Below are 20,660 nucleotides of genomic sequence, written 5' to 3' on the forward strand. Positions count from 1 at the left end.
TTTCTTTAGGTAAAATAACAAGTTTTTTTATTGTTTGCATTCAACTGCTATAGTTCAGATTATTTGTAGATCTTTCTTATTTAGAGACCTATACATCTCTGTGTCATGAGCTTATCAACCCCAATTCTGATCCTTAAGGTAAACTTGGTTCATAAAACAGTAAAATATATTTCTGATAAATAAGAAATGAAAAATGCTATTTCTATGCAAGAAATGTCAAATCCATTAATAATAAGAACAATGTGATCGACAGTGTCAAGGGCTGAAATAAGTCAAATAAAACTTAATTAAAGCCATATTTGTAGAGTGCAGTTTGCAAACAATAGATTAATAGGTAGATGTGCTCGCTGGGGGGGTTCTGCAGAGTTAATTACAAAATGCAACCAAATGTGCTTCTTTAGACAGAGAACCTTCTGATATGATGCCTGTATTATAAACAGGAGCAGATTTGACTATATGAACCAGATTATAATGATAGGAATTGAAATAGGATCTATTTTATACATACATATATGTATATATATATATATATTCCTGTTTTCTATACAGTTCAGTAGCTCTAACTTCTTGTATCTAATATTTAGCAAAATTCAAAGCTTGATCCTCTCCACTGTCGCTGCATGCATGAGATTACTGTTGAGTCAAGGATGCTTCCTGCAGGTTTTTCCTTAGATAGAAAAGTATGACCCAATCTGACTGTGTGATCCGGGTGAAAATAAATGCAAATTGGCCCTATATCAATAAACTGAGTTGAATAGAATGTAAACAAATTGGTGTAAAGTAACCGCATTTGTTTTAAAGAGAAAAAACAAAGCCTTAATTGAGTCAGACCATGAGAACAGTTACACATCCAGGTCATAAAAAACTCCTCCACTGTAGAACCGTTTTACATTCAAATTGCAGCTGGGATCTGTCTCCTTATAACCAAATTCTGTCAAATGAGAACAGAATGAGTACAGAATCTCTTATTATATATTTGCTGTGAAACTGGGCTCCTGTATTGTCTAAAGCAGCGGTCCCCAACCAAAGGGCCGCGGACCGGTACTGGTCCGTCAGTCATTTGGTACCGGGCCGCACAGAAAAAAAAATATATATATGTAATTTATTGATGATCAGAGTCTGACTGATGTTTTATTTTGATTAATATAAAAAATTGGGGTATTCTCTCCCAATTACATCAGTCGGTGCATCTGTGCCTCTTGACACAGGTTAATTCAGGTCAAGACGCATCCTATCTATAACATCCTATCTTTGTGAAGCGAGATTTTTTGCAGTTACAGCGACTAAAACAAAGCTACGGAGCAGACTGGACATCAGGAGCACACTTCAGTGTGTCATTGTCTCCGATTACGCCTAGATGGAACCGGCTTGTTTCGGAGAAACAAGCTCAGGGCTCCCACTAATTCAAGATAATTATGAGTTCTATTTTTATGCTGTTTGTATTTGATTTTATGCCAATCGTATCATTTTATTTGGTCATGTTTATCCTCCACACTTTAAAGGCCGGTCTGTGAAAATATTGTCTGACATATAACCGGTCCGTGGCACAAAAAAGGTTGGGGACCGCTGGTCCAAAGGATGCTTTTGATCCTTTTTATGTTCAATATCAGCCTCATTAATACTGCAGAAAACAACATATTTGCTGGAGTTAGGTCGTTGTCTGAATATCTGATGCAAGACATGGGGAAAATACTGAGGCGATACGATAGAGGGCCCAAGTGTTGCACTGCAGTGTAGTTAGATATATGACACACATTAACTGATTAAATGTTCACATATGAATAAATAACGAGAAAAAGAAAACAGTGTGAAAAAGAGTTTTGGAGGAGGTTTATACAAACAAAGGACAAAAATCCTTTAGTTAGACACAACATGAATTTAGTATTTACTACAATTTGACACGAACAAATAATAAATAAAAATGAACATAATAATATGTATAATATTAACTTTACTCTCTCTGTAAATCACATTACAACAAATTTTCCTCTGTAGATCATAACACTCATTATCAAAAAGAATTCCTTTAAAATACTGAATAAAAATAATATACCATATAAATACATAATGTTTGTAAAACATTATCTTATGATATGTTAATATAACTTTGTGTTTATCTGCAAATATCTCTGCCAGTTTGAGTTCAGTTTAAATAGTCTTTAATCTGAATAAATATTTGTGATCTAGTTTAAATTTAAAATTTGTTTTGTTCTTTTAAGGAGTTGTGACATGCAAGAGATTATTGTAATATTATGTCTCACTCATCTTTCATATTGACAGCAGCTGTCTGTGTCAGGTTTCTGTTATGTTTTTCTTTTGAGTATTCAGTCTTGCTTTACTCCTTGTTTTCTAGTGTTAGTGGTTTTATTTTTATTTTGCTGTGTTCTTTGTTTTTTCCAGTTACTGTCCTAGTCTGAGTTCTGTTTAGTTTTCTTCTCTCCATGTTTTATAGTCCTAGTAATTTAACATTGTGTTATTTCCAAGTTTCTATTTGTTGCTCTCTGCTGCCCTCTTGTGTTCTCCTTCTTCCCTAGCTCTTTCCCTCTCTTGTTCTGTGCACACCTGCTCCCAGTTTCCTCATCAGCCCCCTCTTTGTCTCAGTCTCCTTTAAAAGCCCTCTCTCTTCAGTTCCCCTTTGCTGGGTCCTCGTCAAACACTGCCTAACTTTGTCAAAAGTTCTTTTTGACTAGTTTTTATGTTTGATTCTTTTAGGTTTTTGGGCTCCTGATTTCATGCTAGTTTGGACTTCGTTTTCATTATTGGATTTTTGTATAACCTGCCTTTGTTTTCAGTTTCCCTTTTTATTTAAATCTGAAGAAATTCACCTTTGCCTTCCTGCCTCTGCTTTTGGGTCAACACTCCATAACCAAATCCTGACAGTCTGAACTGTGGTCCGATCCAAGGTGGACTCTCTCTAGGCACGTCTGCCTCGCTGCAGACAGCGTCTATTGATGCGTCTACGTATGAATGTCTATGCTCACTGCACCTACTGAGCGGGCCAGCTCTGCTAGCTCCTATCAAAATAACTTCTTGAGCATGAATCATCATTTTAAACACCACACTACAAAGAAAACTTTTTTTTCATGACTCATTTATTCTCGATAAAGCTTGGACTTTATTAGTATTTTCTTTAGTTTGCTAGAAATTAAAGAGCAGCTTTTGCAACCAATGCAACGGGTAGAACTTGCTCTGAACATAATTACTGTTAATAAATGGATTCAAAGAAACATGCATAAAAGGTTTTTTTTATTTTAATACATTGGAATATATGTCCTTAAATAAAAAAAAATTATTATTGTATCAAAATAAAAACAAAACTATTGATGTCATTGCACCATATTTTATAGGAAGATAAAATAATTGTAAAATTTATAGCAGCCAAAAAATACTCTTAACACAATGAAAGGGTTCACTACTGTATATTTAATTTCCCTGACAGATACTTTTTCTTTATATTTGCTTCTTCGTCCACGCAGCTGATCTTGGTACTACCATGGGAACGCTGAAGATGTTGTCACAAGTCTGTGAGGCAGATGCTGGTGGAAGTCTCCAAATGGATGCAGCCCCTTGGTCTGAAACCCATCCGCCCACCACGCAGGTCAATCACAAGGCTCCGGCTCTTCTCGGATTCCGTCGTCTGGAGTCGGGCTTCTCCGAGTAGAGAGTCCCACAGCACACCTCTGCTCCATAACTGCACATATAAAAACAAACATGCAGTTACTGTTTTTATATCCTGTTTGCCTTGAGAGACAAACCCCAAATTCATGGTGTTTTATTGGGATTTCAAGTGATACACGGGAGTTAGTGACAGGCCAAGGAGATATCACATCGTCGCGGGAAGTGGGCCCTAAAGGCAAGAGGGAGATTTTAAAAAAATGTATTGAAAATCTTTGCACAATTTATAAATTTCTTATGAATACTTCGGGAAAGGATTTTAAGTTTTTTTATTTTACTTTTATGCGTATTTGGATTTTGATTTCATTATTTTAAGGCCTAATCAACTCAAGTTCACTGAAGTTACGTTGTCATGGCAACGTCAAGAGAGCTGCTGGTCTCTAAGAAGAGAGGTATCCCGCTCCTGGCAGCAGACTAGTAAAATTACATAATCTAATGACAGAAACAAAAAAGGAAATATGGCAAAGAAACGCATTGATGATTCATCCACTCATAAGAGAATTTATCTTCTAGTATTTTAGAGTGATATTTTGATCTCGGGTTCTTTGTGTAATGGATGTGAGAAACTGTTTATCCATTAATTCATTTTCTCTCATGCTTTATCCCTGCTGGGGTCATGAAAGAACTGTTCGTTAACGTTTAAATAGTATAATAATATAATTATTTCCTTGTGGTTTGCGTAAAAGGATTTTGGAGCTAATAGAGTCACATGTGAAATAAAAACAGTGACTCAGGTTCATGCCTGCTGAACAAATCTACATTGTTAATGTGAAGTTTAATAAATAGCGCCTATATTCACCTTTTAACTGATGATATCTGTGTGTTACACACCCTGTTTGCGTGCACTGAAGGGTATATGACAATAAAGTGGTGAATCTCATTTTATTTTTATTGTATTTTAAAATGCCTATAGGCTCATATACTGTAGGTCTTTTATCCAAAAAAAAACCCCAAAAACATTTCACAGCACCTCCTGTTCAAAATGACCTTCAGTGACCCTGGCTGTATAAGTTCAGTTTTTCCTGTGTAACATGTCAAAATGTCAAACACTTATTGATTAAATGTTTGTGCATCGATCTGTCCGGTTGCTGGAGAAGTTTAACAGGTCAAACCTCGACAGCAATGTTAGTGTCAGGGTATCTTCTGTAGAAGATGGCTCGGAGGTTGAATTCGGGGTTTCCATCCTCTTTGAACACTCGTGTCCTGACAACGTCGCCCTCACATCGCACCACAGCGTAAACATCTGGAGCTGTAGGCCAGAGACACAAATATGGCGCAAAGTAACAAAACATGACTTAGATGGCTGCATGTATGGCTAAAATGTATGTGTTAAGCCACCTGTCTGTTTGGGGGCTCTGAGTCCAGATGCTTTTCGGAGATGGACTGTGGTGACTACTGCATGCTGAGGTAGAAAACACTGGAACAATGATGGCAATGGCAGGTCGTTCTTCAGTTCCCTTTAACAAAACCAAAACAGAACCAGGATAATGAGCAGAACATTCAGGCAGTTGTATTGAATCTTCCCTTTGTGAACAGACATAATTAGTGAAAACGGAACCATAAACAAACCATGCAGAATCTCTGGGAAGGAAAACAATGCTTCTCTCATGCCAGCATTACAGGCTAATAAATGGTGTATCTGTTGTGTGCTTAAATGGATTTATGGTTTTGCTTTACCCTCTGGTTTTAAGTTTTACATATTCAAGGTTTTATTTTCTGTGTTTACTGATACTCTGTGTAGCAATATGTTTTCTTTTACTGATACTCTGTGTAGCAATGTTTTTTCTTACTTTAATGGATGAAAAAAAAAGAAATCAAATATAGTATATCATATATATATATTCTCTTTAGTTGTCACATAGTACATGTGTAATTCCTCCTGAGGAGAATTTTGCAATAGAACTAAGTGATACTTAGTGAGAAGTATCACTTAGTTTTTTTTATATATATATATATATATATATATATATATATATATATATATATATATATATATATATATATATATATATATATATATATATATATATATATATATGGGTAAATGCATAGAAGAAATCAATGGATGTACAAAAAAACAACAACCAAAACAGCAGAATAGGACAAGAGGGAAGGCAGACAAAAATAATGCATTGTATCAAAATAAAACAAACAAAACAACAGAAAGTTCACTGCTCTTCACGAGAAATACTACTAAAAAGTTTAACACATACAGTGTTGACTTTGTGGATCTCTTTTTTTACAGTGAGAAATATTTTGCTCCAACAAGATTAACTGCAGGACAGACTCTTGGTTCCAATCGTGTACATCTGGGTCACTTCCAGGATATTGTTTACCTCTGGTAGGAAGCTATACATCAGATAAATCAAACTTCCTGTGAATGTTATGCTAAATTTATGGTCACAGAAGCTTATGTTTGTTCAGAATCAGAATCAGACATACTTTAAAAATCCCATAGGGAAATTACTTAATTACTTGCACTTTTTTTTGGCATTTTGGCTAACCTGAGTTGGACACGAGAGTGTGAGAATAGCCTCAGCAGGAAGCGTCCAGTATCGCCTGGCAGGAAGGTGGTTGGCAGCACCACGTATCGACCCGGGGTCAAAGTTCCTCTGAGAGTCACGCTGCGGGAGTCCATGTAGATGGAGCTGGCTGCCTGCTCCACCAAATGCTGCACCCTGCTGCAGCGGTTTACCTCCACCTGGAGATGGTTAAAGAGGGAATTCTATTTTAAGAAAAGAGAACAGTTGATCATTTCTTTCTGTGTTTCTGCCTACCTTTAGCACCTCAAAGCCTATGGGCAGGTTTTCTCCTCCCCCATTTTTCTTTAAGACCCTCCTATCCTGCTGCTGCAGACAGATCAGCACCTCTTCTTCCTTCCTCTGCACCTCAAACATGAACTAAAAAAGAACGTCATGAATACTTTTGTTATATTTTGGTTGTGTTTAGACATGTCTTATTATAAGATCTACCTGTGGATTGTGCAGAAAGGTGTCCCTGTGGTTGATACATCCCCCACATCGACTCTTCCTGTCAATCTCCTCTTCTCTTTTCCTTCCTTCATCCCTTACATCATTCCCTCTCTGCTTGGTCCCTCCAGGCCTGTTGTTAATCGTATTTAGATTCAGAGTGGTGCTGCTGTACCTCTTAATGGCAGTAGGTGCTGTGGTGGGAGCAGCTGGAGCTGAAGCCCACTCCCCATAGCTTTGAGTTTCTCTCCAATGAGAGCTCGGCCACAGCAGAGTCCTTTGCACCAGCCTGCACACCACCACGTCAGTAAAGTAGCAGCAGAAGTCCTGGAAATCCATCCTGTTTGGATACAAATCAGCATGAACTCTCTTGAAATTTTAGAGAAAAGAATATTAATCTTATGTAAGTAAAAAAATATATATTAGTGTTTTAATTTAGATAACTGGTACCAGAACTCCCCAACATCTCGGACAACAATCCCCATCTTTTCCCTCTCTGCACGGCTCAGCTGCTGCCACTGCTCTGACCTGCAGGGGGAGTGCAGCAACAACACAATATTAGCTTTTATCAGTTGGATTTAGGTAAAAGCATTTATTCCCCTTTATTCATCATTACCAATTACAGTCAGTTACTTCAAAATGTTACTATTTTTGGATTTCATGACAGGTCTATTACAGTTATTGTTTGACATTCACTGCATCAGTAAGAGTAGGAAAAAACGGTGCACAGACCCCCCTAAAAAAAAAAAAAAAAAAAAAAAAAAAAAATATATATATATATATATATATATATATATATATATATATATATATATATATATATATATATATATATATATATATATATATATATATATATATAATTATTTTTCTGGGACTATTTTATCAACACATAAAAAAGAAAATTAACACTGTACATAATCCTGAACACATCATCCCTGTTGGAAGGTATGGAAGTGGCAGCATCATGCTTAGGTTATTCTTTATTTTATTCAGGACAATGTATGGAGCTAAATACAGGGCAATGCTGAAAGATGATCTATTGCTGGAGGCAGTCTTAGATCTTCAACAATCAGACCAAACGTTTGCTTGTGGAAATGTTAAAAAAAAACTGCATGTGTGCAGTTAGTGGGCATGATTTGGCTGAATCTACTGAGACTGTCTGCATATTGATAACGGGTGCAGACGTGGTGAAGATTACAATATGATATTGATACTGGGTCTTTGACCTAGATATTAACACAAATACTTTTCTTACTAATTTTTTAAGGTGGAGTGCTAGAAAAGAATCAAGTTATATTACTCAGAGAAAAATAGTTAACAACAATAAGTATAAGAACAACTAACCAATATATTATGAATACAGTGGTTACAGAAACTTTAAGAAGAAGCGTAAGTAAGCTGGGCATTTCTAGAAGCATGCAGGTCAATATCTACTTACACTAAAAGTATGTCTGATATTGGACCAGTTTTCATATTATTATCAGATAGGGACATCCCTAACTAAGATTACAAATGCCAAGGTGCAAGAGGGTAACATCTTTTGCATGTTATTCTCCTGTTTCTCATTGTACCAATCCCTCCTTCCTGTAACAGTAGACAATTTTGTTTTGATTATGCACATATGATCCGCAAAATCATGAAACTCAACATGCTAAATGTCTTAAACCTATTTTGCTCATGTCACATTTCTGGCTTCTCCTAGTATGTAGAAAAGCTTTGCACGTGCTGTCAAGTCTAAATTTATATCAACAAACCTAAATTTTAATTACTGAAGGGTTTAAGACATGATGATTAATATCTCCAACTGTGTTTCCTCTGCAAGGTACAGTTTTATAAATATGCTATGTGGGTACAGAGAAATGTCAAATCATGTCCAGTTATTAAAAATGAACATCTTCTAATGGACTGTCACAGAAACTGAGGTTAAAGTGTAAAAAAAGCTTCTGTTTAGTAAAGTAACACCACCATAATTTTATCATGGTATGCGCCATCGAGTATGCACTGAATCATGGAAAAACAAGGTGTGCTGTGGTTATGATTAAATAAATAAGAAAAAAACAAAGAGGTGAGAACATCCTTACTGAGCGCAGGATGAAAAAATCTTTATTTATGGAAAAAAAATGTAATATCTGACTTTGATAAGATCTTCAATCGTTTAAGCTTTTATCATGTGAACTTTCTGCCTATTTGTTATAAGATTCAAGACATGATTGTATTTATAAATTGTATATGTTGTTTAGTGTCTGTAATAATTTCTGTTTTCGTACAGACATTTGATAGAAACCTATTACATTTTATCTCATAGATCAGGACAAAACTAAATATACCGTATTGGTGTCAATGGACTAATATATATGAAAACACTTGATATGTTAAATGACCTAAATAAAGTTAAGAAAGAAATCCATTGAAGTAGCTGTGATGTGTATTAAAAAAATGTATATTGACTGACTGTATCGGTCCAACCTGACCAATCTGAGCTGTATTTTGCAGAAACGAATGAGCAACAATTTTAGTCTTTAAATGTACGAAGCAGTTGAAGACACCCAAGCAGATCTCTGGCTGTGACTGCAATCAAAGGTGTTTTTACAAGATATTAAGACAGTGAAACCTGAATTACTTTTAATTATATACTTATATGCCCTGCTGTATGATAATCTATCACATAAGATCACAATAAAAACAATAAATTATATACTGTATATGTATACTGTGACAAAAAGAGAAAAGATCCGAGGAGTGTGAATACATTTGCAAGGTGCTATAGATGAGCCTGACTGTGAAAACGTTGACAGAGCATAAGAAATAAACAAGTAGTGTTTTAACTTCTGGAAAGCTTTACTGGTCCTTGGTGGCCATTTCCAGAGTTTCTCAGACTTTCATAATGTAAACAACAGATGTTTCCTTATAAAACTTTTCCATAACTGCTGTAAAACATCTGAAATTGTCCAGAAAAGTTGCAGTGGCATTGTAAAACGCTGTAAACGTTGAGGGTTTATTCCTAACGCTCCAACAAAGCGTTTTCAGCAGTCAGAAGAAAAGTTTTCAAAGTGTTCTCACCCCTGACTCCAGGCCCCCTTCCAGTCCGTGGTCCCCCACGGGTTCCTCATGCGCACCATAAAGAGACGGGACGTCCCGTCTGTCCTCAGCAGATTCTCCCCCAGCCTCACCTTCCTCACTGCTGTGATGCCATAGGCATGCCCACGTACGAGCCCACAGTCCAACACCGACTCCACTGTCTCCCCCTCTGCTGGCTGACAAATGTGAAGCAAACTGAAAATGTAGGACAGTATAAATTCTGAACTTTGAAGAACCGCAGGATAAAAAAGCCCTACCCGGATGGAACAGGTGATGAGGGATTTGTGCTCATGGACTTTAGCTAATGTCTGGAAGAGTGCCTTCCTCTGCTCTCTGTGCATGCTGAGGGCCTCACAGTCCAGGCTGAGAGGCTCTGAAACCCCTCCAGTGAAGTCGATGAGGGCCTCTGCAGTGTTTCCTCCCTCTAAAGCCTCATAGCAGCCATTTAATCTGAAATCAAACTGGTTCAGTGAGCCCTGCTTGAGATAAATTAATCAATTTCCAAATTTCATTTAATTAATTTATGAGAAAGTTTGTAGATTTGTAATAGTTCTGAATAATTATTTAAAGATACACAAAAGTCCATCTTTTGCAGTTTAAATGTTGTGGATTTTCCCTAATCATCAAAGGTTCACAATTATACATACAGGCTCAATTTTACACACATATTTCTAGCCAAATTCCACTTAAGTGCTTGGTTTGCCAATACTTTTTTAATTCTCTGTAGGATGATCATTCCAGAAGTGAAATGATAGGCTACTTTAAGATTCATAAACTAAAAAAAATTGTGGATGTTTCTATGAGGCCTGCTTTCATGTTAGCAGTAGTGATGCACCGATACCGATACTGCCCTAAAATGGTGGTATCGGTATCGTCGAGTACCAACAAATAGGGCACCGATACCATTTTGAGAGCCATAAGTTTATTCAACTATTATCACCCATTCCTGGTAGGCAATAAAAAGTTCTACTGGATTCACTTTGTATTAGATTTTTTCCTGCTTCACAAAGGTAGGCAGCGGCTTGACAAAGCCATGATGGCAATTATTTTACATTATTATGGTATCGGTATTGGCCGATACTGCACAGCCAGGTATCGGGTATCGGTATTGGGGCCAAAAAATGGCATCGGCGCAACACTAGTTAGCAGTATTTTGCACAGACTTCTCCAACTTATCCTTTTTCCTATTGTGATAGAATATTCTAAAATGTTTTTGTCGGCATTTACCATAAAGGTTTCTCCTAAAGATGTCACGCTAGTCCAAGATGCTAGCTCTTATTTCCAGCTGATCTAGAAAATGTATAGCTGGCCTACTTTAAACAAGTTCGTTTCTAAGAAGAACTAGTTCTAAACTCAGTTCAGATGAATTGATTCTTGCTCAGAGTTAATTTCCTACATTTTTTAAAGGTATAGAGGAGGATCTTTTATTTCTGATTAGATCATCAAAATAAGTGCTTCTCTTCATCGTCAATCATTCTGATGATATGTTTACGTAAGGCTGTTCCTACGTGCTTGTCTGAAAATCAGCTATCTATTTGTGCGCATGCACATTGTCAGGCGTATATCTGTGTATCGGTTTCAGCTCTCCTCTGAAAGCATTATGGGATTTTGCTGTCACAGCCGCCCGCTGTTGCCAAAGGCTGTCACTACCCAGCAGCGGGGATGTAACATTTAAAGCTACAGTGTGTAATAATTACAGGCATATAAAGTCAGAAATTTAATATATTATACATAACTATGTTATTTATCATCACCTATGAGCTCAGCCTTTTAACCATAATATTTGCGCTGCCTTAGAATTCGTTATTTATAATTACATAGGAGCGGGTCTCGCAGCCATGGAGGCAGACATCTTTGCGCTACGGCAAGCGCAGAGGCAACAAACTAGCGATTGCGAGATCTCCCATTACGCTCGAAAATAACTACGGCAAGTTGAGAGAGATGAACTGAGACGGTACTGAACAATAGATGGCAGTATTATGCCTGAGAAGCGTTTAGTCTGCCTGAAACCAAAGAAGAAGAAGAAGCAGGTATACTGCGCCTCAGTAACAAGAAAGGTGAACAAGGCGGCAGGCGTGAGTGACTTTGCAAACTGTTTGGCCAAACATCAGACGAATGGAGGATCATGCCTACTCTGTATCACAACGAAAAGCGGCGGACACCGAACCCCCGTCATCTAAGAAGCGGAAACACGACGAGAATAAACGCAAGCGTGACAAGAAACGACAAAAAACACGGATCAACATTGGCACGGCATTTCCACGATGGAAGTCACTGGTGGAGGAAAAAGGTTTTCAAAGTGACGCTCAAGTTGCCAGTTTTCTCTTGGACAGGTAATTAATCCTACACACACAATTGTCTAATATCACTGCAGTTTTTGGAGTACAGGATGCTCAGACCTGTCTAAAACAATAACATGCTGCGTGATGATGCTGTTACTCTCCAGTATACTTATTCAGCACAGGTAAGCACTGACGTTTCACAGGTAATGATTCAGTAATTTTCTGTAAAATAATTTTCTGGATATATACCTCGGTTACTTCTCTCCGGCTCCTTTGGAGATCTTCAAGCCTTTCCTCCTCTGCTCTCACCCCGCTGGCTCCCCTCCCTCGCCTGGCCCTAGCTGCATGCCCACCCCGGCCTCTCTGCCCTCTTCCTCTCCCTCTTCCTTGCCTTGTAACCCCCGTGCCACAAACAAGACTTGGACTCTGTAAACGGGGAATATATATTCTTCCAGCGAACACAATCTCGCCGTTAAACTAATGACTACAATTACTTCGTCTGTTTATATCACCATGCAAAGCAGCTCACCAAAACGTCACAACGACGTAGAAAAAATAATGGGTATATTTATTATCTTAAGTCTACATGAAATCTATACCCTAAACAGACTAATGAAATACTATCTGTAAAATGATCTATGTAAACAAACCTCATCACTTGAGAAGGTAGGTGATTCCGACGTCGTGGAAGACATTTTGTCCCGTAACGCTCGCCGTACTGTTGGGGGGGAGAAGCGGTGGGGGGGAGACGTTCATGTTGCTGCAGTCTGCAGTCTGACCGCTAGATGTCGCTGAAAATTACACACTGTAGCTTTAAGATGGTGCAGGCCCCGCGCAGCGGAGGAGGAGTTACATGACCAATGGGGAGCAAAAAGTGGTGACCATCTGTCCGAATGGTCACTTAACTAAGTTGATTATAAAGTCCACTATATAGTCCCCGCTCTATATAGTGATTGAGGGACTAAGGGGTTAGGGCAGACATTCAGGCACGGTAGGTTTGTATGATCTATGAGAACAGCGAGAGCGTACAGGAGTGGGTACAGGGTTGTGCATGTGCTTTTTTTTTTAAACACAGTGTCTTAAAAAATTCAGTAAAATCGTCTACAATACCTTCAAATTAAGTTGATGGCTCAAACCTTAATGGGTTCTTGCTCCTTTATTATAAATCATTGACCATCAGTTACCATTGCACTATAGGCAGTGTTGATTTTTAAGAACAAAGATAGCTGCCAGGCTTTAAAAACTTTAATTTTCATATCCATATGAGGGGAAATATGGGAAAGTAAGAGATTTAATCACATTTAAGAGTAGAAAACTCTCCCGGTCCATTAGATATGGTTTTTCTACTTCTGCTTACTTGGCGTAGGCTTTCTCCAACAGAGCGCTCCAAAACTCTCTTGGTGTTGCTGAGCGACAGAAGAGCAGGACTCCATCCTGATTGACCGGCAAACGGTCATCCACCACAACATCCACCCAATTTCCAAAGCGCCAAAACCTAAAATGGAAGATCCCTGCATACAAGTCTGGGCGCTTTGGGTTCCATTCCTGATCCACGTGGTCAGGAATGACCTTGAATGGGGAGAAGCAAAGGGAATGAAAGTTAACATTAGAGGAAAGGGTAGAGGTGGGAGATCGAGATAAAACAGAAGCAAGTCTGAAGGGAGAACCTTCTTCCACAATGACGGCTCAGATGCCAGGCAGGAAATGGCTGCCACCATCCAGCAGTTACCCAGACTGCCTTGGTGCAAGTCACGAGTGCTGATACCATCCACAAACAAACGAGGGTCTTTGCATATTTCCTAAATAGATGAGAAAGGAAAGAAGGTCCAAGTTAGAAAATGCATATTGGACCAACTTTGGGAAGCAAATATTGTTTGCCAAATGCCACCAATGTGATCTTTTTAAGGAGAAGTGGAGGGATAGGGCTAAATGTGGATGAGCAGTGGAGGTTTAACGGGGGTGTGGTCAGAATGAGACAGTGGCAGCCAGCTTAGCCAATAGCCTTATTGAAGCATGGACATTAAGCAGAGCGATGCTAATAGTTATGCCACTGATAGATATTTTGAGGTGTAATATTTTTCCCCCTTTTGATTCTGGAGGGCAGAGCCTTTGACGGCAGGAAGGCCTCAGACACTATCTCTGGATAAGCTGAAATGGAAATTTCGCCCCACTGGTGTGCTGTTCCAGGCGGGTGACCAATAAAGTCTCTTTTAATCTTGGAGACCAACGTAGGCTTTTAGGAGCCCAGTGGGCTGAGGCCTTATCAGTTTGAGGTGCTGACTTAGCTATTTGCAAAGCCAATACTGCCGAGCCCACAGAAGACAGGATGACACGCTAGTGAGGGATGTGCCTGAGGGAGCTGAATATGGGATATGGTGAGTCTGTCCGACTGACGTAGACCTGTACCAACACCTGCCGCGCTTGAACCACGATGAAAACTCAACTGCCATAGCGAACTTTCAACCACTTAAAGCAGCACTGAGATGGTTTTGCAACAAATATTAAAGAACTAAAATAAATGACATCATTACATAGAGCCAGCTTGTATAGTTTGGATTGTAGGAGGAAGTCAGAGTACCCGGAGGGCACCTATGCATGCAGGGGCTTGATCTGAATCCCTTCGATGTTTTTTTTTTCTGCATGGAGTTTGATCCAGGACCATGCTGCTACACGGCAACAATATCAACCATGCCCCACCGTGCAGTCCAACTTTCAAAACTCTAGAATAAAATTCCTGACTTTATATATAAACAATGACTAGAAAGAAATATAAAATTTGAACACGTACACCTGAACCACTCAAATAAAACACCCATTGTTGACCATTAAATCACAATAAACCTGTAATACACTGTTGTGAAAATTTGGGGCTTTTGTTCAAGTAAAAATGGTTGGTTTGACCATGTGACTGAACACATCAGTGCACTGTGATAAAAACAGCCAGTCTATTTACACCACTGCAGCTTTTTGAGAGCACAGTTTTCTCAGCACAACTGTAGACACTAGAAACTCACTGATATGACTCTCCATCTACATCTCCTCTGAGGGATACTGTTTCACTGCCTGACAACCTCTCTAATTATAGAAAGTGCTTTAATTAATCCCCTCCGTTGAAATACAGTATGCTGAAGCTACATCTTAATTTAGATCAGGGATGAGAAGTGATGAATTTATCAAATTAGGAGCCAAGCATTTGCTAAAAAAGGTTTGAGTTATTTTTGGAGACTTTTAGTCCATGTCAAACTCACCTTCGGCCTCTTCCAAGTCACTCCAGGTGGGGGTGCCCTCTTATAGAATAAGGATTGGTTGGTGGCGGGAAACAATGGGTCTTTAAAGAGCGCTCCTCGACGCAGGCAGGAGCGCCTCAGCTTGTTGAAGCTCTGTCCCTGGAAGTCATTCACTGCTTCCAGCATTCTCAGATCAAATGACTGAAATAAAGGTGGAAAGGCAATGATAAAAGGATAGCCTATTTGGAAAAGAAGAGAGTTACAAATCTTCAGGAGGAGCTTTTCTCTTGATTCTTTGACACTGGTGATCCAGTAGCTGATTCTTGAGGTATTGCACCAAACTCCCTTTCAATTGAAATTGATAGTTGAGGTAAAATGGTGGAAACTAGATTGGATTAATTGGATTTGGGATTGATAAAGCAGGCTAACATTAGCCAACCAAAATACACAATATATTATGCTTAATGGTAGGATCACTATCGGGGAAAGCATTCCTCCATATTCTCATGCTTAGCCATCAGGGTCATGGTGTGGCTGTTGACTATGTTTCCACCTGTCCATTGGGGTAAACTGGGGTACAACATGGACAGGTTGCCAGGGCAACACAGAGACATTCAAACATGCTCGCACACACACCTAAGGATATTTTTTTAGATATCATTTATCCAAACAGTCATGTTTTTTGGACTTTGGAGTACCCAGAGAGAACCCACTGATGCACGGGGAGAACATACAATCTCCATGCAGAAAGAACCTTAGCCTGGACCTAACCTAGGACCTTCTTGTTGCAGGGCAACATTGCTACAAACTGCACCACCATCCAGCCTACGAGTGGAACAATAATATGAATTTTGTTTCCTAATTATGGTTAAAAAGGGATAAATTTTCTAATTAAAAATGTAATAACCTGATTGACTGTTGGTGTGTAACTTGCTGAGGAGCATTTAAACTAATATGAGTTTGGCTGTATGTATATATTTAGGCCTAAATTTATAATTTTGTGAGGAAATCCATAGAAAGTTAATACCTCTGTAGTGTGTTAGCTGCTGGTTTGCTTTAAAAGGTCTGTAAAACAATAAGAAAGTCAAACCAGGTTCAGTTAGGGACTTTTATGATGCTTTAAGTCTGTCTTAGTTACACTGTGTTACACTGTGTTTTGTTTAAATATTTTGGCTGCACGGGGCCACAGTCTGTAGCACTGTTGCTTTGCAGCTAGAAGGTTCTGGGTTTAAATCCCGGCCCAGTGTCTCTCTGCATGGAGTTTGCACGTTCTCTCCATGCATGTATGAGTTCTCTCTTGGCACTCAGGCTTCCTCCCAAAAAGATGACTGATAGGTTAATTTACATCTCTAATTGGTCCTTAGTGTCCTTAGGTCCTTAGTGTTTGTGCAAGGTTGTATCTATGTGATTCTCTGTGATGGACTTGTGACGTGTCCAGGGTGTACCCTGCCTTTCACTCATAGATGCTGGAGATAGGCACCCGCCCCACTGTGACCATGAAGGCTGGAGTGGGAGAAAATGGATGGATGGATGTTTTGTCTTCTGTACAAAGACAGAGATTTCTATCCTTAACAACCGTCACTAGTAAGTCTTTGATTTTCCAAAGTACATTTGGAAATAATAAAGTTTGATAATGTGTTGTTGGGGTACTTCATTCCCACAGACATCGTAGCCAACAGCTGAAATGCATCTAATTACAGCAGCATGTAATAACACTTGCAACATGCGTATGCTTGTGCACTACTATGAAATGTAGCTTTCACTCAGGAAGTTAGGTTGAATGTTTTTTTTTTTTTGTGGATCCTTGTTGTTGTTGCTTTCTTACCGGGATTATCATTGTAGTGATCTTTATCACTGAAAATAAAGACTGAAAGTGGGGGAATAACTTAGAATCTTTCTTTGCTAAGCAATATGTATTAAGGAAAATGAAAGGCTCACAGAAAAGTAAAAAAAAAAAAAAAACTGAACATATTTTGCTTAAATTCCTCCAACATAATGTACAGCTGTTGGAAATATCTGTTGGACGTTCATGTATTAGTAATCTTTGAGCTGCATTGGTAAATATTGCATATGTAAATGTGTGTGCTTACTTAAGGTAATAGCATGAAAAGCTGTGGGGGGGCATGCCAGCAAAAAAGTCTGAGCTCTGTTTGGAGTCACATCGCTTCTGTCACTGTGCTCAGGATGAAATTCAGAGCAGACAGATGGAGCAGCCTGCAGGAAAAAATAATAACAAAAAAGGAAATATTAATATATAATTATAAAAAAATAGCATCAGGTATTGGCTATTGGCTATTTTGATTAAAGAAATGCTTGTCAAAAAAGTTTGCATGCTTCCCCTTGCATGTTTTTTTTTTTGTTGATTTATCCTTTTGTTCCAGGTCTTTAAGTTTGGAAGGCATCCCAATGAATTTTATTTTTTCACATTTTCACAAAAAAAGTATTTGCAAAGCATATTTCTTTGCAACTATTACCACCTTATTAGATACTTTAAACCTAAATGTGTGATATATGTATATGTATATGTATATGAATGATTTTAAAGATAACTGCATCTAGGATTTGTGCAATAATTTCTTTAAAACGTTACAAAAAAAAAACTAATAAAAAAGATCTTAAAGCATGCAGATCCAAAGTTTGAAATACATTTCTCCTCAGATTGGCTGCTGGGCTTGATATCATTGTTCTGTTGGTGACCCATTTGGAGTAAGTTTAAGCTGCCAAGCAGACAGTCTCATATTTGACCCCGAAAAAACTTGGCTTATGTAGTTTACCTGATAATAAGATATTACAAAGGAAGAGCATGTTTAAGTTTTTGCAGTTTCTTCATTAAACCCAGCAAATTGATTAGCAATTGCTAATAACAATTATATCAGAAACTATCATGACCTTGGCATTGGTGACTTGCTTAATGGTTCTTCCATTCACCTGCCTAGCTCCACCCAGTTTATCATCACTGTTGATCTTATTAACCCACTCCTGCCTGTATTTAAGCTGCTTTATCCCAGTCATCAGTGCCAGATTATTTGAGCCTTTGTTGAGAGTTCTCTAGCGCACCTTTTGTTGTTCTGATTGGCTGATCCAGACCAGTTCTGCCCTTTGACTTTTGAGCCCGCCCATTCCTGCTTCGTATTTGTTTGCCTGATCTGTCTTTGGACTCCTGCTGGTTTCTGCCTGTGGACTGAACCTGGACCTGACTCTTGACTTCGATTTGGATTTCCCGTCGGTACCTCTTCGGATCTTTGATCTTCTGGTCTGGACTCCTGTTAAACTCTTCGACACCGGCTTTGGCTTCGTCTTCCGAAAAGTCCCACTTTCCTTCGTCCGCTTGGATCTGAATGTCAGCCAGTTCAGCAGCCTTCAGACTCCTGCTCCTGGCGGCGTTTGCTGTGTGCTGTTGTATACTATCCGGCTGGATTCCACTCCTTCTTCTGGGCACAGACTGAACTCTAAAACCATGTTTGCGACTCACGCTCGTAATTGTGGTCACTAACCTGAGTTTTCCCTACACAGAAATTCCGGCCTTTGACGCCCTTGTTGCTGAGTTGCAGATCCGACGTATTTCGTGAATCACGCTTATCTGTCTGCTTCGAATTCTGGGTTCTCAGTTCTGAGCCTTGACAGAAACATATTAACCTTGTGTAAACCAAGAATTCTCCTGCAAAACAACATTAACAATTTAACATAACAATTTAATTAAGAAAAAGAATAATTTTAACCAGCTTTGACATCTATGTCTATTTAATGGCCAGCAGTTTATTTTTTTTATAATGAAGGATTTTATGTCATCTTGTCTTGTTCTTTGTTATACATTACATTGACTAAGAAGCTTGGAAGGATGCAAGACATTTGGACATTTTCTCCCACTAGTTTTTTACTCCTATATATCATAATTAATGGAAGAAGAGTAACTTAAGACTTTAACATTTCTAACAACCCTGTCCTCAGAGCCTGTCCAGCACATTTGGTGCCTTAAGATGATAAAAATTTATTTATTATCTGTAAATTTAAATAAAAAGAGTAAAACTAGAATTTTCTTATTTCCTTGTTTGAGCTTTTGTGTTTAAGTCACAATTTATTCAGTGTTTCTAGTGTGTGAGGTGAAGGTGGGGTGTTTCTGTGTAACTCAATCTCCCTCAACACAGACAACAGACATATGGTCACCAGGCAGGATGACATAACAGTTGCAGCTGGGAATAACCTCACACCTATAAAATATATGCTTATTGTTGTTAATCTTATGTTTCTGATACTTTATCTTCACACATCTGCGTCTAAACGTCCACGCCTCAGCATAAACGAGGGTGTTCTCTAAGAGTTCTGGCTTCACTTACTTATCCTTCCGGTGGTCTGTCAGGTATTCGAGCCCACGCCTCTATCTTCTTTCTGATGTCTCATCCATCCAGTCCTCATCTCGCCATGGTGCCTCCAGCTCACCTTCTGCCCTCAGGTTTTCCCTTCTCTGCTGTGTCTCCCTCACACACCCCTGAAGGATCGGTTGCTGGTGAGCGTGCTGCCCCTGTCACATGAGAAACCAAGAGCCTGACACCTTATGCTTTAACTGCCTCGCTGCCAAATGTTATGTTGATCGGATGTAAAATTTACACGTTTGAGCAGCAGACACCAAAAAGTGCTGAAATAGCTAAATTAGGCCATGCAGCTAATTTTAGCCTGAGATTATTTTAGGAAACACTTAAAGGGACCAAACTGACATTAAACGATTGAATCATATCCAGAATATAAAAAAAGACTGACTTCTATTCATTTTAATAACTGACCCCTTAATATAGGCTCTGGAATAAATACTGAAGCTCTCAACATCCAAATATTTATAACTTTACATTCACTTCATTATTTCTGCAACAATCAAAGTAATCCACATATAAAAAAAAAAAACAAGTAAAATCGATTCAGAATTTGGGTTATGGTTAAATTTGTGGTTATTGTTCTTCTTTTGGTAATAACCAACTTATGGAGAAACATGTATAATTGTTCAGGGGGGATTTGGGGTCATCCTTTTATTTTATTTACAGCTGTTTTCGGATCTTAAAGATTCTCTGCATAATAACCTTCTGTTCTTTCCTAGCTTTTTAGCAAGTAAACCCAGATGTTGAAAGTTAATTTGACTGAGTAATTGAAGCTCATTGTTCTGTAAATTACAGCAAATTTGAAAACTTAAACCTTGGACTTAATTTGAATTATTTGTGTATAATATCAATGACAGACTGCTGCACCCTAAATGCACCAGGGAGCGTTATCAGAGATCCTTCCTCCCAGCAGCTGTAAGACTCTATAACCATCATTGTTACCAATAATCTCAATAAGTTGCTACTTTCATGCTGATTTTTTCACAGTTTCTGTGTTAGTTAGTTAATAACATGCTGCTGTCATTTTTGCACATCTCTGGTGTTGCTGCTATTTTCACA

General features: G+C 38.5%; 1 protein-coding gene across 2 annotated transcripts; it reads right to left on the reverse strand.

Moving 5' to 3' along the window:
* Positions 1 to 3,402: 3,402 nt before the first annotated feature.
* Positions 3,403 to 19,749, reverse strand: LOC119789775 (calpain-5-like). Of its 2 annotated transcripts, XM_038294856.1 has the most exons (14): positions 19,569 to 19,749; positions 17,325 to 17,448; positions 15,256 to 15,435; positions 13,675 to 13,806; positions 13,365 to 13,576; positions 9,983 to 10,175; positions 9,708 to 9,901; positions 7,095 to 7,172; positions 6,648 to 6,984; positions 6,453 to 6,575; positions 6,180 to 6,376; positions 5,014 to 5,132; positions 4,788 to 4,924; positions 3,403 to 3,691 (listed from the first exon to the last, which is right to left on the reverse strand). In XM_038294856.1, exons 3-14 carry the CDS (start codon positions 15,418 to 15,420, stop codon positions 3,515 to 3,517), a joined length of 2,064 nt encoding a protein of 687 aa, XP_038150784.1. In that variant the 5' UTR covers positions 15,421 to 15,435; positions 17,325 to 17,448; positions 19,569 to 19,749; the 3' UTR covers positions 3,403 to 3,514. The 2 variants fall into 2 exon arrangements, with proteins under 2 accessions (XP_038150784.1, XP_038150785.1); XM_038294857.1 differs by lacking the exon at positions 17,325 to 17,448.
* Positions 19,750 to 20,660: the final 911 nt, after the last annotated feature.

This window comes from Cyprinodon tularosa, unplaced genomic scaffold (assembly GCF_016077235.1).
Source record: "Cyprinodon tularosa strain WSP-4 unplaced genomic scaffold, ASM1607723v1 ctg347, whole genome shotgun sequence".
Lineage (NCBI taxonomy): Eukaryota > Metazoa > Chordata > Actinopteri > Cyprinodontiformes > Cyprinodontidae > Cyprinodon > Cyprinodon tularosa.

Excerpts from the sequence above, each read along its gene's own strand:
- LOC119789775 (XM_038294857.1), bottom strand. The coding sequence starts at position 15,420 with ATGCTGGAAGCAGTGAATGACTTCCAGGGACAGAGCTTCAACAAGCTG. Across the intron at positions 10,176-13,364 it reads TTGGAGAAAGCCTACGCCAA|ATTAAATGGCTGCTATGAGG; the intron begins GTAAGCAGAAGT and ends GTTTGATTTCAG. Across the intron at positions 7,173-9,707 it reads AAGGGGGCCTGGAGTCAGGG|GTCAGAGCAGTGGCAGCAGC; the intron begins GTGAGAACACTT and ends CTCCCCCTGCAG.